The sequence below is a fragment of the Ovis canadensis genome, chromosome 3 (assembly GCF_042477335.2).
Source record: "Ovis canadensis isolate MfBH-ARS-UI-01 breed Bighorn chromosome 3, ARS-UI_OviCan_v2, whole genome shotgun sequence".
NCBI classification, from domain to species: domain Eukaryota; kingdom Metazoa; phylum Chordata; class Mammalia; order Artiodactyla; family Bovidae; genus Ovis; species Ovis canadensis.
Genome location: NC_091247.1, coordinates 186,272,501 through 186,290,164, shown reverse-complemented (window position 1 = coordinate 186,290,164; position 17,664 = coordinate 186,272,501). Strand labels below are relative to the sequence as shown.

The following is a 17,664-nucleotide window of genomic DNA, read 5'->3' as shown; positions in this document are numbered from 1 at the left end:
GGGCATCGCTCTTGTTGGGGAAAAAAATCTATGGGTTTGAAAGATTCTGAGAGCCGATACAGACAGGATGTTGTGATGGATGGAGCCTGCAGGGAAGAGGCAGCAATACTGGCAACGATGGCTGGGCTCAGGCTTGCATGAGGCAGCAGCAGAGAGGCCTTGGCTGACCTAGTTGTTGCCTCCAAAAGACCAGGCTTGAGGGACAGATCATGAGTTCCGGTTTGGACCTGCTGAGTGTACAACGCTTTTAAAACATCCACCAAGAGACATCAAATAGGCAGTTGGATCCCCAGGTCCAAGCCACAGGAGAGGTCTGGGCTGCTGATTCTTTGACACAGCCTCTCTACAAGCATCTCTGGAGCCCTTCTCCTGTGCGGGGCACTGTGCTGGGACCCAATGGTCCAAAGATGATGGAGGCAGGGGCTGGGGCCAGGCTGCGTGGGGAGCAGCTGCACTGGAGGTCCACAAGCCTGAAAGGTGGGACCTGCCTTTAGAAGAGAGACGTGGAGGCACCACCTGTGGTTGGGGGTTGACCACAGTCCCCAATTTGTCAGGAGCCTTGGGGCACTTCAGTACCAAGTCTCAGCACCTCACCTCCTGCACAGATTCCTTATAAAGATGCCAGGCACCAAGTTGGTGCTGACGAAATACTTGTCAGACTGAATTTAGAGAAAAGGAAAGTGCTTTGCAAAGTGGTTTTCAAATACACTGATTTGTAATTTTACCAATAGAGAGGTAAATGTTATCCTCTTAGAAGCAGGAATGAAGACTCTTCCCAGGAAAAAAAGAGTCTGTGGTTGGATAGGGGATAAGTCAGGAGAGGGAGGGGAAACCTTTGGTTAATGCATCAGATGCTGCGAACAGGGTGGGCACGTGTTCAGGACCACAGAGGAGGGGGAGACAGCAAGGTATGGGGTGGGGAGGGTGCCGAGCAAAACAAGACATGGTCCAGCACACACAGAAGACACCTGCCCCACTGGGAGCATTCTGAGCCAAACTCTGTCTACCTGGAGTCCCCGTATGCTCTGGGGAATCTCTCTTCTTGCAGAAGTTGGGAAAGGAAGCAAATTTGGCAGAGATACAGTTAAGAGGAGGTGCGGGTTGTAAGGTAAGGATCAACCATCTTCTCTGTTATATGTAGTACAGAACTACCTATGTGTGCATGCTAAGTCGGGTCAGGCATGTCCGACTCTGCAATCCTATGGACTGTAGCCCTCCACGATCCTCTGTTCATGGGATGCTCCAGGCAAGAATGTTGGAGTGGGTTGTCATGCTTTCGTCTCAGGGATCTTCCTGACCCAGGGATCAAACCCATGTCTCCTTTGTCTCCTGCCTTGGCAGGCGGGTTCTTTACCACTAGCGCCACCTAGGATCCTCAGTGTTACCTATACATATCATAATAGCTAGAAACACAATTACCGCCCGCAATGCGGGAGACCTGGGTTCGATCCCTGGGTTGGGAAAACCCCCTGAAGGAGTCATGGCAACCCACTCCAGTGTTCTTGCCTGGAGAATCCCTGTGGACCGAGGAGCCTGATGGGCTGCAGTCCATGTGGTTGCAAAGAGTTGGACAACTGTGCAACTGAACACATCCTGTATATCCAGCTGTATGATATATCCAGCTGTGTATATGTGTAATAATGACTTAATATTCCTAAATAATACCTATCGTACATAATAAAACCTACTTTATGGGCTACAAGGCTCAGGATCTTACAAGAAAATAAATTGTTCACACATATTAAAGACTGTATTAATTAGGTGGCATTAGCTTCTATCACAGGAAAATCCTGAATGTCAGGGGCTAAATGTAGCAAGGTTCATTTCTCTCTCACTCAATACCCCCAGCACATTTACTAATGTGCCAGGCACTACTCTGAACACTTTAGACGTGTTAGCTCATGTCATCCCCACAACAATCGACAAAGGAAGAATCACTCCGATCTCTGCTTTCTGATGAGGAAGCTGAGGCATCTCCGTGAAGCTGAACGAAACCCAGGCAAGCCAGCTGCAGAACCTACCATTCACCTTCTGTCGCTGTATCTCCCTGCACAGTTTCGAGTGTCCAGTCATTCAGAGGAAGTCAGGCAACATCCATCGTGCCTGTGCTGGTGCTCGGGACACAACGGTGAATGAAACAGACAAAAGTCTCTGTGGTCATGAAGCAGCCATGCTTGTAAATTCTATTCTCCACATGAGTGTTTATGAAGATCACATTCAGTAGTTCACTCAATCATTTAGGGATCACTGCTGGGGACCTGCTGGACAGTGGGCTAGGGTTCTCATCTGAGCTGGCTCTCACCTTCTCAGCAATCACCAGGGAAAGTTTTAGAACCGAAAGGTCTTTGTTTGAGCCCAGATTCCATCATTTCCTGGCCATGAGCACTTATTCAGTCATGTGAATTGGCACAGAGACAGTTAAGGGAGGGTTGTAGGGTAAGGATCAACCATCTTCTCTGTAATATGTAGTATAGAATTACCTATATACTGTAATAGCTTGAAATACCTAAAATAGTTATATAAGCACACTTGTATCCAGTCTCCCTGAGCCTCAGTTTCTTCATTTATAAAATGGAGAGGCTAGTACTCCTCTCACAGGTTGTGTCATGCTCCACAAGTCTGGCTGGTGACCCAGACCTGGGTGGGGTGTTCAGCCCTAGGAGTATTGCAGAACTTTCATGGGCTCCATATGGTGAATTCCATGCAATTGCAGATGGGAAAAATGCTTCGCAAACTCATCTAAAGAGCTGTGGGAATGTTTGCCAGCCTCGGTCTGGGGTCTGCCCTCTTTGGAAAGCAATCAACTTTCTCGCATGGAAAACACGAGGTGACTCCCAGCCGAGCTGGGGCACAGAGGCAGGCACGCTGGTATTCACCAGTCTCCTCTGTGGCAGTCCCCAGCCCAGATTCAAACTCCACCGCCCGCCAAGCTTCAGCTAATCCTCAGAAGCCTCGATGCAGAGATGGAAGGCCGGGTTTTGAAGTCTTAAGCCTTAGATCCTCTCTGCAGCGCCGCGGGTGTGTGTGTTTTGATTCACTGGGCAGATGTCCAAACAGACAAAGCGATACCTTCCTTGGGGGGGAGGGGGGAGGTGAGGGAGAGGACTGAGCCAGCTTTAGAAGAACAAGAAGTCAGGAAGAGGCCAGTGGGCGCTGAGTCCCTGGAGATTTGGATGTCTCACGAGCACTTTCTTCCCTTGTTTTCCAGGGAACTTCAAAGGTCTCTGCAAGCAAATCGATCACTTCCCAGAGGATGCAGATTACGAAGCTGACACAGCAGAATATTTCCTCCGTGAGTGGATGCAATTTTTTTTTATTTCTCTCCTGGTGATGGGTCCTGCCCTTCCATCCTTTAAGAGCCAAAGGCCAGAACTATCTAGAGGTCTCTGTCACTGCAAAGGGCAGGAAAAAGCTGAGCCTTCTGTCTTCCCCCCTTGCCATGGCCAAACGTTCAGGTGTGCTATTTCCCACTACCCGCAACGCCCTTCCTCCCCTCTTTGTTGGCAAGTTCCTACACATTTTCCAGGTTTCCGGTGAAACAACACCTCCTCCAAGAAGTCCTCTATGCCCCTGAAGGGGTTCCCAGAGCCTAGCATCTTTATCATGCTGTCGCTGCCATGTCTGTTTGAGCAACCAGCTCCCTCACAGTGTTGCCAGTTCAACTAGAACTCGGATAGAACTCTACCTGTCTCACTCATCATTATATTCTCAGCCCAGTGCCCAGCACATAGAAAGTACTCTGTGGATATTTCTTGAACAATCCAATGAGGAGACTCACCAGGCAGTGCCAGACTGGAACTTCTACTGAAACAATGAGATTATTATTTTTTTTTCTTTCTCCACAAATCAAGTCAAAGTTAAATCCTGATGTAATAGCTGTGATCTTAAATCCACCTGAGACATAGTATCAAGAGAAAGCATTTTGAGACCCAAAGAAAATCTCTCAAGAAGCAGCGAAAACTAACAAGGTAAAATGTTCCAGGAGAAAAGGATTTCCAGGAGAGAGGCTGAGGGTCCTTAATGCATGGAACTGCAAAGCCGCCCCAGCAGAAGTAGCTGAAAGCTCTGTACGAAGCTCTCAGAGAGCACTTCTGAAAGCAGTTTGCTCTCCTCCCAGGAGCACCCCTCCCTGCCCCCGCCCCCACCCCCTCTGCTCCCAAGTGCCCTTCCCCAGCCAAAGCCTCCCTCCCATCCTCCACAGCACTGGTTAGTATTGGATCATTTCTATGAAAAATGTAGGAAGCATTTTATTATATGGATCACCCCTGTCACTTTCAATAATTACTCCTCGCGTCAAACCCAGCTCTCAGGTCAGCCTGAAATCTGGGTTTCATTTCAAAGCCCATGGAACATGAAGCCAGCCAGGCGGCAAGAAAAAGGAAGGGGACATCAGGTCACACATAGGTCTCTTTTTAAAGGAGAAGGGGCAATATCTTACTAGGCTTGTCCTTTCCCTTTATGAATTCCTGCACAACACTGCTCTCAGATGGAATTCCTGAAGGACCGTTTGTTCGTCCTCCGCACTATGAGGTCTGAAAGTGAAAGTGTCAGTTGCTCAGTCTTGTCCGATTTTTTTCAACCCCATCAACCACTCCATCAACCATAGCCCACCAGGCTCCTGTGTCCACGGGATTCTCCAGGCAGGAATACTGGAGTGGGTTGCTATGCCCTCCTCCAGGGGGTCTTCCCAACCCAGGGATTGAATCCAGGTCTCTCTCATTGCAGGCAGATTCTTTACCATCTGAGCCACCAGGGAAGCCCTTATTACCAGGTCTAGGGCTCTCAAAGGAGCCTGGCGAGGGCATAGAAACAAATTGAGCACCTTCTGTTTGTCAGAGTCTGCACTGGGTGCTGGAGAGTTCCAGAGGAATGAATGAGGCACCGTCCATGGCTGCAGGCAGAGCACAGCCTAGTAGGAGGACCCTCAGAGAAACAGCAGGACTTGGGAGGCAGGGGCCTGCAGAGAGGCACCTGAGAGAGAAGATGGAAGGGGGAGCCAAGTGGGGGTCTGCGCACAAAGCCACACTGGCTGAGCCCAGCGAGGGGGCGATACTTTATCAGCCAGATGTCCAGTGTTGGGGCAGGACCCTTGTCTCATTCATTGCTCTACCAAGAACAGTTCCTGGAAGATAGAAGGTGCCCAATAAACGCTTTTTGAAAGGAAACACAGGATTCTCCAGCAGCTATTTCTACCTACTCTATAGCTTTATTTCCCGAATTTTAAAGAAAGAATTGTTTGGTGTTTGGTTCATTTTGTTGTCTCTGGACAGAAGACTTGAATGCAAATTAGCAGCACAGGTTTCTGAGAGTCTGACTTGAGTTGACTTAATCCAAAAATATTTTTTGAGCATCTATAACAAATGGGCAAACCTTTTCCTAAAAGAGATATTCCAGGCTTTGTGGGCCATAAAGTCTCTGTCTCAACTACTCAACCTTGACCTTGTAGCACAAAAGCAAACCCAGAAGCAACTGAGCATGGCTGTGTTTGCTCCAGTGAAACTTAACTTCACTTGCAAAAATAGGCAACAGGCCTCATCTGGCAGTTTGTTGACCTCTGATCTGTAATATGCTAATCTGGGGTTAGACAACAAAAGTAATTTTTTAAAGCTGGAAGATGTGAGTTCCCATCATTCTCTGTCAACCTCTAACCTGATTGGCTAGAGAAACTAGAAGACAGAAGACATTCTTCTAGAAAGATTGCCTGCCCTAGTGTGATGGGCAGAGCTGGTGCCCAGGAAGGTGGGAGGAGCCTCTCCTGAAGATGGGCTTTTGGTCCAGGGAGATGGGCGGAGCTGCACTCAGGTGGGTGGGGCCTGAGTCAACTTACCCCACCCTACCCTGTTCTGGTCTATTAAACCTTCAGCTCACCTACCACTTGGGTTGACAGGCCCAAGAACCTAACCTAGATGCCTCAAGCAGGGAAAGAAGGTGATCCAGGGTGCTGAGGAAGCCTGGTGCCTAACCCAGACTGGAGGCCATCATTCCAGAAGTGTTCCCTAGAGAAGGTGGCGCCAATGCAGAGACTTGGACTCTAGAAGCATTCATCCATTCATTCATTCACTCAGGAGATATTCACTATCACTATGCATAAGGCACTGTTGATGGTATGGGGACTCAAGTGTGGACAAAAGAAAGAAAGTCAGCGCCTTCATGAAATTACACCCTGATGGAGGAAACAAGCAAAAAGCAAGGAGCCTGTTATGATCAATCATCCAGACAAGAGATGACAGCAGCTTGAATGCAGGTGGTGGCAGTGAAGGAGGTGGGAAAGGGTCAGAGCCTGAAAATATTCCCAAGGGCCTGCATATAGGATCTTCTGAAAGGTTGCATGTGGATTTCCAGGGACAGGAAAGGATAAAGGATGACTCCAAGGTTTGTGCCCATGGAGGGAGCAGGTTGGGATGGGGAAGGATGGATGCTCAGTATCGGCTACAATAAGTAAAAGAGGCCCACGGACCCTCTGGGGAGGTGACATGGAGTCTGAGACTCACAGGGTGGGACCTGGACCGAGACAGGAGTCTGAGAGAGGTCAGAAGGGGGACGATATTTAGCACCATGAGACTTGATGACAGCACCAAGAAAGTGGTGCAGAGAGAGAAGAGGTGCAGGATCTGAGCCCCAGGACCCCAAGGTTTGGAGGCCAGGCAGAGGAGGAGCCCCAGGGAAGGAGCTGAGGACGGGTGGCCAGTGAGGTGGCCTGGGTAACCCCCGCCATCCTTGATCCACCAGTTGGATGGAGGATCTGGAGCAGAGAGGGAGGCTGAGGATGCCAGGAGGGCATGACTGGCCAGGGTCACAGAGCAGAGAAAGTGGGACTCACTTGTTCTCACGCCAGCAGACCAAGCTTCAGGCAAGTTCAGCACCTCTTGAAGGACGGGGCAGAAGGAGAGCACCAAATTAATATCTGACGGGACAAATGAATGAGTGAATGAATGAATGTTCTTACTGCCCAGTCTCCGTGGGGATTCAACGGGGTCCCCAGCTTCTCCACAGCCACAGAGTCCAAGGAGGGACAGCCTTAACTGGTCCCAGTCATCACCCCGAGTCACTGGACTTCTGGGCCCCACGAAGGTGCAGCTAATACAGGCCTTGCCCACCTATTACTAACTTATCCACAAAGTCATGGTAACCAGTCTGTTTTTTCCAAGTAGCTCCATGGGGCTGTCAGCTGGGTCTGCTTTGTGGCGCTTCCTTAGCCCTCTCTCTTCTTCTTTTTTAAATATATATATATATATTATTGAAGTCTAGTTGACTAACAATGTTTCAGATGCACAACAAAGGGATTCTGTTATACATATATACATATATTAATTTTGGTATTATTTTCCATTATAGGTTATTATAAGATATCAACTATAGTTCCCTGTACTATACAGTAAACCTTTTTTGTTTGCTACATATCTATTTTTTAATTAGAAACCTAGCATTCTATTCATACATAAGTCAAACAAGTAGAATCAAAATGTCATAAATTTTTTAGTTAGGCAAAAATTCATAAGTTTTCTAAAATATATATATTATATTATATATATATATGTATACAAAAGTTTTTCTACTATGCTTGATAAAGGCTTGAGAGAGAACATCAAAAAAAAGAAGAGACGGAGAAATTGGAAAACACAAACTAAATGAAATGGGAGCACTGAATATGAAATAGAAAAAGTGAAGCACACTGGATAAAAGTAAGACATCATCATATAGTCCAGGTGTCCTTAAAACAGTGGCCCTCTCTCTTCTTGCCAAAGCTCCTTACCTCAGGCTGGTGAAGAAGAGGTGGTGGTGGCCAGGGTGTGACTTCCGGTACTCTTAGTGTGTGTTGGTGTGTCTGCGTGTGTCTTGTGCCCAGGGGCATGAGCGTGTGCTAGGCGCTGTGTCTTCTGATGCCTGCGTGTCTGTGCATCTGAGCATCTATCAGTCTGAATATAAGTGCCTGTATGTATGTGTGGGTCTGCTTGTGTGCACATGGGTCTCTTCATGGTGTGTGTGAGTGACTGTGTGCGTGTGAGTGTGTGTGTGTGTTGTGTCCAGGAGATGGGAGGTGGCCACATAATGAGTCTGAGGGTGTGAGCTGTGGATGGGAAGCCAGACTAGGGCTTGGGGGCCTCAGCTTCACTCTGAGATGAGACTGCAAGAAGGTTCTGAGCAGAAGGGACTGAGGTCCAGGCTAATGGCACTGCTCCGCTTCTCCTGCAGAACTGACTCCGGGGTCTCAGCAGGAACAGGGAGACCAGCAAGAGATGACAGCCATGACCTAGGCTTGAAATACGTGGGGCTCAGATCAGGGAGGAGGTGAGGGAGGTGGATGAGAAGGGGGACTAGTTCTGGAACCAGCAGGAATTACTGGCATCCTGCATCGAGGTGAAGTGGGGAGGTGAGAGAGAAGAGACTCAGGTGACGTCTAGGTGTCCCGTCTGGGAGCTGGTGGACAGTGCAGCCCTTCTGAGGCCGGGGATGTGGAGGAGGCTGGGTCGCAGGGAGGTGGCCACTCTGTCAGAGTCTTCTTTCCCACTGGATGCTGAAACAGCTGAGGACACTGAAGGCAGCAGCTGCAAATAGAGTTTGCTCCCACCCGCGCCCACCCACCCCACCCAGTGCAGGGCCTGTCCTCAGTCAGGCCCAGGAGAGATTTGCTGAATGAATATACAAGGAACCACCCTCGCTAGAGCCGCCTAGCACATTCCTTCTCTTCCCAGAATGAGGCTGGAGGGGCTCCAGCTGAGCCAAAGCCACCCAACCCACCCTCAGAAAAGCCTGTGCTCTCCCCTGTTCCCCCTTCTCCATCTCCCTCTGCCAGTCCCACCAGGCCCTGAGGACCAGGGGTCAGGCGGAGCGGGGGGGGCGGGGGGGGGGGAGGGGGCCACGTGGTTGTGGGAGATACCAGGTGTCAAGGCCTGAGCTTGGGACTTGGAATGAAAGGGCCTGAATTTAAGATGAGCTCTGCTCTGTGACCTTGGACCAGATACGCACCTTCTCGGAACCTCAATGTATACCATTCCCAGGTGGGGGTGAGGGGCAATTCTGAGGATACCACGAGACAAAGGTTAGGGTGGTGCTTTGTTTGGGCTCTCTGGCTACCCCAGGGGAGTGCTGAGGGAAGCCCACTGCCTCTCCTTGCCCCCTAGAGCTTCAGAGTTCAGGGAGGCAGCCTTCCATCTCCAGAAATGCTGAAAGCAGACATGCCGCGAGGGCCACCCAGCCCCACGCACCCATTTCACAGATGAGGAAAACACTGAGGCCCAGAGGGGAACAGTGGCCGGCCCCAGCCCAGCACAGTTCCTGGGACGCCACCTGCGCGTGTTCAGTCATTCAGTCATGTCTGACTCTCTGTGACCCCATTGACTATAGCCCGCCAGTCTCCTTTGTCCATGGGATTCTCCACTTTCTTGTCTGTAAAATGAGACTGAAAATCAGAACTCTGTCTACCATAAAGGGTGCCTGCTAAGTGCCTGCCAGACTCCTCTGTCCATGGGATTCTCCAGGCAAGAATACTGGAGTGGGTTGCCATTTCCTCCTCCAGGGGATCTTCCCGACCCAGAGATCGAACCTGGGTCTCCTGCATTGCAGGCAGATTCTTTACCATCTGAACCACCTGGGAAGCCCTGGGACACCACCTGTCTCCCTGGTTATCCAGGCCAAATGTTCCTGTCTACTGCCCGGGAACTGCAGCTCTTTTCAGCAAAATTGTCATGAGGGACGTCCCCTCCAGAGGTCACCGTGGTGGGGTGACCACATCCTGCAGTCGGGAACATCTAAGTTAGAGCTCCTACTAACTCACATCCAGGCAGCCAGAGCGAATGCCTCATGATCAGCGCCTCCGCCTCACGCCCTCCACCCACCGGGATAGTTTCTGTTCTGTCCTGGTTCGTTTATTAAAGTGCCCAATGCCACCCTCACCACACTGACTCCGTGACCTGTACTTTAATAAACATCAGTCTAGGTAACCCCAGGCCCGTGAGAAACAGCAATAATACTTTCTGCCATGTAAGAACTAACATTTCCTGGGGCTTGTGGGTACCAGACACGGTTCTCATGGCTTCAGACGCATTGACTCATTGCCCCTTATTGTGGTCCTGGGAGCTGGGTGTGTCCTGCAGCAGAGGAGGCCACTGAGCCTCGTGGGGTGGGGGCAACATGGGATGCACTCAGGCCGTCTCTCCTGAGCCCATCTCCGACCCCAGAGACCACAGAAATTCAGAAAGCCTCCAGCACCTGCACAGGTGGCCTTCCCAGAGGAAGCTTTCTGGGGTCTGAAATTCCTTTCCTATGTCAGTAGATATAGCAAACTTTCATGGAACCCTTGGCCAGAGACACCATACGTTACCCTCATTCATCTCACAACAACCTGACGAAGTAGGCACCGTTGGTGTCTCCATTATACAGATGAGAAAAGTGAGACACAGAGGCCACACTGCCAGTGGGAGGCAGGGGAGGCCAGGGGAGTGCAGGATGGGACCCCAAGCAGCCCACAGCAGGAGCCAACGCCCCTAGCCACCGCTCTGAGCGGCTTTCCCTCCATCCATCCCTTCCCCTGCCTCTTCCCTCCTCTCCTCCTCTCTTCTGTCACTCTTTCTCACACACTCACTCTCTCACGCTCCCTCTCACCTGCATCTACAGCAGCTGATCCCCTTTCACAGTCACTGGCTCCTCATCCAGCACAGTGTGCAGGAGGAGAGGGCGAGAGATGCCCCAGAGCCCAGAAGCTCCGCCCAACCCAGCACATCTTTGTCCTGTTAGAACACATCAAATTCCAAAGGGAATAACAGGCATAAAGAGTTTAACACCATGCCAAGAAAATAAGGAGCCCTGGTTTCCCCTATACCTGATCATGATAACTATTTTGATGAAAGGCAAGACCAGCACCTAGCCAGCCTGGCTGAGTGGTCCCTGATGGAGGTCTGCAGGGCACAGGACCACCAGGGATGGATGGAACCTTACAAGTCATCTGCTCCCACCTATTCAGAGCCAGACCTGAGACCCAGAGAAGGGAAAGCCCACAATCAGGCCTCAGGACAAGCCAGGCAAAGAGTGGGCACTAGGCAGAGATCTGCCCACCTCCCTCCACCCTACACACCACTCCCCTCCTCCTCTGCCAGACTGTGTGGAAGCAGGGTCCCCGAGTGCAGCCACCTACTTGTCCTTCAACTGTGCCCACCACAGCAGGACACCATGGGTGCCGGGCCCACAGGGCACTGGATTGGAGATGATCTGTCTACAGAACGCAGCCAAAGAAAGAGTGAGTGAGGGATTTATGGCTGAGCCTACCCGCTCCGAAAGGCTAGATGATATTCCCTTCTGGGTGCTTATGACACTCTTCATTTCCATCACCAGCATAGAAAACAATAATACACTGTTCCTAGTTTACCCAAGGCTCTGTATTTTCAAAAGCTTCCACAGTCTTCTTCCGATTTAATTACTGTCACCCTGTAAGGTGGGGCTTCCCAGGTGGTGCTAGTGGTAAAGAACCCATCTGCCACTGCAGGGGATGCAAGAGAGGAGGGTTCAGTCCCTGGGTCGGGAAGATCCCCTGGAGGAGGAAATGGCAACCCACCCAGTATTCTTGCCTGGAAAATCCCATAGACGGAGCCTGGTGGGCTACAGTCCATAGGGTCACACAGAGGCGGCCATTACTGAAGTGACTTAGCAGGCTCCCTATAGGGTAGACAGATTTCCAGTTTTCAGTCCCATTTTACAGACAAGGAAGTGGAGGCCTCAGCAACACCAGGAGATTGGCACAAGGTCTTACCAAACCAGTCACTAAATACTGGGTCTCCCCAAGCCTCTAGGTAAACCCCCTACTCTTCCATGCTCAAGCTCTGCTGTGCTCACCTCTGAGTCTGACTCCCCATTTACAGCTTCAGCCTAAACTGAGCCTCTGTGCCCCAGTCTTGCACATCCACCTCCCACTCCATGCTCCCCATGCACTGACTAAATAAGATATTCTCTTCTCTCATGATAAGTTTTAGCATTAATACTAATGCTATTCTTTGGCATTGCCTTTCTTTGAGATTGGAATGAAAACTGACGTTTTCCAGTCCTTGTGGCCACTGCTGAGTTTTCCAAATTTGCTGGCATATTGAGTGCAGCACTTTCACAGCATCATCTTTCAGGATTTGAAATAGCTCAACTGGAATCCCATCACCTCCACTAGCTTTGTTCGTAGTGATGCTTCCTAAGGCCCTCTTGACTTCGCATTCCAGGATGTCTGGATCTAGGTGAGTGATCATACCATCGTCATTATCTGAGTCGTGAAGATCTTTTTTGTACAGTTCTTCTGTGTATTCTTGCCACCTCTTCTTAATATCTTCTGCTTCTGTTAGGTCCATATCATTTCTGTCCTTTATGGAGCCCATCTTTGCATGAAATGTTCCCTTGGTATCTCTAGTTTTCTTGAAGAGATCTCTAGTCTTTCCCATTCTGTTCTTTTCCTCTATTTCTTTGCATTGATAGCTGAGGAAGGCTTTATCTCTTCTTGCTATTCTTTGGAACTCTGCATTCAAATAGATATATCTTTCCTTTTTGCCTTTGCTTTTCGCTTCTCTTCTTTTCACAGCTATTTGTAAGGCCTCCTCAGACAGCCATTTTGCTTTTTTGCATTTCTTTTTCTTGGGGATGGTCTTGATCCTTGTCTCCTGTACAACGTCACGTACCTCCATCCATAGTTCATCAGGCACTCTGTCTATCAAATCTAGTCCCTTAAATCTATTTGTCACTTCCACTATATAGTAATAAGGGATTTGATTTAGGTCATACCTGAATGGTCTAGTGGTTTTCTCCACTTTCTTCAATTTTGGTCTGAGTTTGGCAATAAGGAGTTCATGATCCTAGCCACAGTCAGCTCCCAGTCTTGTTTTTGCTGACTGTATAGAGCTTCTCCATCTTTGGCTGCAAAGAATATAATCAATCTGAATTCGATGTCGACCATCTGGTGATGTCCATGTTTAGAGTCTTCTCTTGTGTTGTTGGAAGAGGGTGTTTGCAATGACCAGTGCGTTCTCTTGGCAGAAGTCTATTAGCCTTTGCCCTGCTTCATTCTGTACTCCAAGGCCAAATTTGCCTGTTACTCCAGGTGTTTCTTGACTTCCTACTTTAGCATTCCAGTCCTCTATAATGAAAAGGACATCTTTTTGGGGTGTTAGTTCTAGAAGGTCTTGAAGGTCTTCATAGAACTGTACAACTTCAGTTTCTTCAGCATTACTGGTCAGAGCATAGACTTGGATTACCATGATATTGAATGGTTTGCCTTGGAAACGAACAGAAATCATTCTGTCGTTTTTGAGATCACAGCCAAGTACTGCATTTCAGACTCATTTGTTGACTATTATGGCTACTCCATTTCTTCTAAGGGATTCCTGCCCACAGTAATAGATATAACGGTCATCTGAGTTAAATTCACCCATTCCAGTCCATCTTAGTTCACTGATTCCTAGAATGTCAATGTTCACTCTTGCCATTTCCTGTTTGACCACTTCCAATTTGCCTTGATTCATGGACCTAACATTCCAGGTTCTTATGCAATATTGCTCTTTACAGCATCGAACCCTGCTTCCATCATCAGTCCCATTCACAACTGGGTGTTGTTTTTGCTTTGGCTCCATCCCTTCATTCTTTCTGGAGTTATTTCTCCACTGATCTCCAGTAGCATATTGGGCACCTACGGACCTGGGAGTTCATCTTTCAGTGTCCTATATTTTTGCCTTATCATACTGTTCATGGGGTTCTCAAGGCAAGAATACTGAAGTGGTTTGCCATTCCCTTCTCCAGTGGACCACATTCTGTCAGACCTCTCCACCATGACCCAGCCGTCTTGGGTGGCCCCACACGGCATGGCTTAGTTTCTCATTGAGTTAGACAAGGCTGTGGTCTGTGTGATCAGACTGGCTAGTTGTCTGATTGTAGTTTCAGTCTGTCTGCCGTCCGATGACCTCTTACAGTGCCTACCGTCTTACTTGGGTTTCTCTTACCTTGGACGTGGGCTCTCTCTTCATGGCTACTCCAGCAAAGCACAGCCTCTGCTCCTTACCTCTGATGCGGTCAGCTCCTCTCGGCAGCCGCCCCTGACCTCCGACCCAGCATAGTTCCTCTCAGCCGTGCTAGTGTGCCTTTGCAGCCGCTGCGCACAATTGCACTCATCTCACACACTAGTAAAGTAATGCTCAAAATTCTCCAAGCCAGGCTTCAGTAATATGTGAACCGTGAAATTCCAGATGCTCAAGCTGGTTTTAGAAAAGGCAGAGGAACCAGTGATCAAATTGCCAACATCTGCTGGATAATTGAAAAAGCATGACAGTTCCAGAAAAACATCTATTTCTGCTTTATTGACTATGCCAAAGCCTTTGACTGTGTGGATCACAACAGACTGTGGAAAATTCTGAAAGAGATGGGAATACTAGACCACCTGACCTGCCTCTTGAGAAACCTGTAGGCAGGTCAGGAAGCAACAGTTAGAACTGGACATGGAACAATAGACTGGTTCCAAATAGGAAAAGCAGTACCTCAAGGCTGTATATTGTCACCCTGCTTATTTAACTTCTATGCAGAGTACATCATGAGATGTACGCTGGGCTGGAGGAAGCACAAGCTGGAATCAAGATTGCCGGGAGAAATATCAATAACTTAGATATACAGATGATACCACCCTTATGGCAGAAAGTGAAGAAGAATTAAAAAGCCTCTTGATGAAAGTGAAAGATGAGAGTGAAAAAGTTGGCTTAAAGCTCAACATTCAGAAAACAAAGATCATGGCATCTGGTCTCATCACTTCATGGCAAATAGATGGGGAAATAGTAGAAACAGTGGGTGACTATTTTTCTGGGCTCTAAGATTGCTGCAGATGGTGATTGCAGCCATGAAATTAAAAGATGCATACTCCTTGGAAGGAAAGTTATGTCCAATCTAGACAGCATATTAAAAAGCAGAAACATTACTTTGCCAGCAAAGGTCTGTCCAATCAAGGCTATGGTTTTTCCAGTAGTCATGTATGGATGTGAGAGTTGGACTGTGAAGAAGGCTGAGCGCCGAAGAATTGATGCTTTTGAACTGTGGTGCTGGAGAAGACTCTTGAGAGTCCCTTGGACTGCAAGGAGATCCAAGCAGTCCATCCTAAAGGAGATCAGTCCTGGGTGTTCATTGGAAGGACTGATGTTGAAGCTGAAACTCCAATATTTTGGCCACCTGATGCAAAGAGGTGACTCATTTGAAAAGACCCTGATGCTGGGAAAGATTGAGGGCAGGAGGAGAAGGGAACGACAGAGGATGAGATGGTTGGATGGCATCACCAACTCGATGGACATGGGTTTGGGCAGACTCCAGGAGTTGGTGATGGACAGGAGGCCTGGTGTGCTGCGGTTCATGGGGTCACAAAGAGTGAGACACGACTGAGCGACTGAACTGAACTGAGCAATGCTATTACTATTGATACAGTAATACAGGTTACTAAGAAGTCAGGATAATTCATAAGGAAACTGTGTCTGGCATGAAAGAAAAAGGACATTAAAAACAACAAAAATCGCTACCCTTTACTGCCCTCCTAGTATCAGAAACAAAACAGTTATTACCCAATTTAGTCCTTGCAATAGCATGTCTCAAACATTCAGACACATACTAGTCTTGTTACAAAGATATTGTTAAAATGTGGATTCTTTTTTATGTATTTTTATTGAAGTATAGTTTATTTACAACACAATTTCTGTACAGCAAAGTGACTCAGTTTTATATATATACATATATATGCTTTTTCATGTTCTCTTCTCTTTTTTGGCCATGCTGTACAGCTTATGGGATCTTAGTCTGACAATCAGGGATCAAACCTGGGCCCTGGCAGTGAGGGCGCTTGAGTCTTAACCTCTAGAGAACCAGAGAATTCCCCATATTCTTTTCCATTATGGTTTATCACAGGGTATCAGATATAGATCCCTGTGCTCTACAGTAAGACCCTGTTGTTTATCCAAAATGCAGACTCTAATTCAGTACAGTTGAACTAGATGGGGCGGGGCCTGAGAATCTGCATTTCTGCTAAGCTCCTCTCATGATGCCCTCATTGCTGGTACTCGACTACCATTTGAGCAGCAAGGCCTTACATGCTCCTATGAACAGGAGATTATTATGACTCTTCCCATTTACAGGACAAGGAAACTGAGGCTCTAGAGAGGTAAGACTCTTGCCCAAGATCAGAGTTACTAAGTGGCAAAGCCAGGCTCTGAACTTAGGTGTGGCTAACTCCAAAATTCCTCTGTGACATTGCCCAGCCAGAATGACCTCCTTCAGAAGACTGTTTCAGTTTGGGGGTCACTGCCAGCTCGAAACCAGCTTTCTGCCAGCCTGGATCTGGGTCCTGAGGACTTCCATCTTCCTAGGCTGGTGCTGTTTCCCAGCTGCCCCTATCACCTTTTTTCTGGGTAAAGAGGCCTCTTCCAAGGGAGGCTGGTGTCTGAGCTGGCTCTGCTGGAGTAAAGAGGCTTCTGTTTGTTGCCTGCTTGCTGCTTTGTTACCTTGTGAACTGATCCTGTTTTCTCCACATTGGCTGCAACACAGCAAATGTCTCCCTCCAGCCTGCCCACTCCCCCAACCCAGTACACACACACATACACACACACGCGCACACACGTGCATGCACACACACAGCATCTCACCTCCCCTCCGCAGCTGGTGCTCTCTCTGCTGGCAGGAAAGCGGAGTTGGGGCATCCAGGCTCCCACAGCAGACTGGCTGAACCGGAAACGTCAGGCCCAGGGCTGCCGTGAGGCGTGAGCTCTGAGGATGCAGGCCTGGCCTGCCAAATGCAGCACACTGCAGGCAGGAAGAGCCTGCTTCCTTGCAGGGAAAAGGCCAGAGACCTTCCTCCACCCTGCTCATCTGAGCAGCCGCTGCTGCCCTTTGGAAGTCACCCCAGCCTCTCTATCTTTCTTTATACTGTCATCCCTGTTTCCAGCTGGTCAGAAATCATAGCCACACAGAGAAGGAAAAGATTAGAAATAATCTAATGGTCCACACCCATGTTAAACATAGGGAAACCAGAGGTGGCAAGGTACCTGCCTCAGCCACACAGCAAGGAGGGGCAGAGCTGGGACCAGAACCCAGGTCTCTGGACCCTGCAGGATGCTTCCTGGGCTCTTTAAAAACCCCAGAGGAAGAGTCCAGGGTATCCAAAAGTTGGACTGATCTGGGCTTGAATCCTGACTTACTAACTGGGTGGTTTTGAGCAAGCTACATCACCTCTCTGAAACTCAGTTTTCTCATCTATAAATTGGGGCAAAAAATATACCCTGCAGAGGTATTATGAGGATTAAACTGTACCATGTATGTCAGACCCAACGTGGTGTGTTTGTTTAATCCATCCTACCTCTTGTGAGCTGGGTCTTTGATACACTCTTGCCATCCTCATGTACTTATGGAGATGGGCCTCCAGGTAGCTGTGAATGGGCGCATCTGGGCATGCGTTCCTGTATGGTGGGGGTGCAGGGCGTCAATCCAATTGGGGATAGAGATATCATCTCAGAAAAGACCCGCAGGAAGAAAGCATCCACTCAGGTTTGGAGAGGAGGCAGCCCAGTCCTTTCCCGCCTGGGGAGAGGGCTACTAGACTGCAGAGTAACTCAGCTGCCCATCACCCTCTCACCCCTACTTCAAAATGAGCAGCTCAGGTGCCCCCAACTTGCAATACAGAAC

The 17,664-nt window shown here is 48.8% G+C and overlaps 1 protein-coding gene across 1 annotated transcript in view; it reads left to right on the top strand.

Annotated features, from left to right (window-relative positions):
* CACNG2 (calcium voltage-gated channel auxiliary subunit gamma 2) overlaps window positions 1-17,664 on the top strand; it is a 116,446-nt gene that overhangs the window by 95,016 nt on the left and 3,766 nt on the right. Inside the window, exon 2 of the mRNA XM_069586481.1 lies at window positions 3,209-3,292. Within this exon, the coding sequence (XP_069442582.1) occupies window positions 3,209-3,292 (84 nt within the window). The remainder of the gene's footprint in view (window positions 1-3,208; window positions 3,293-17,664) is intronic.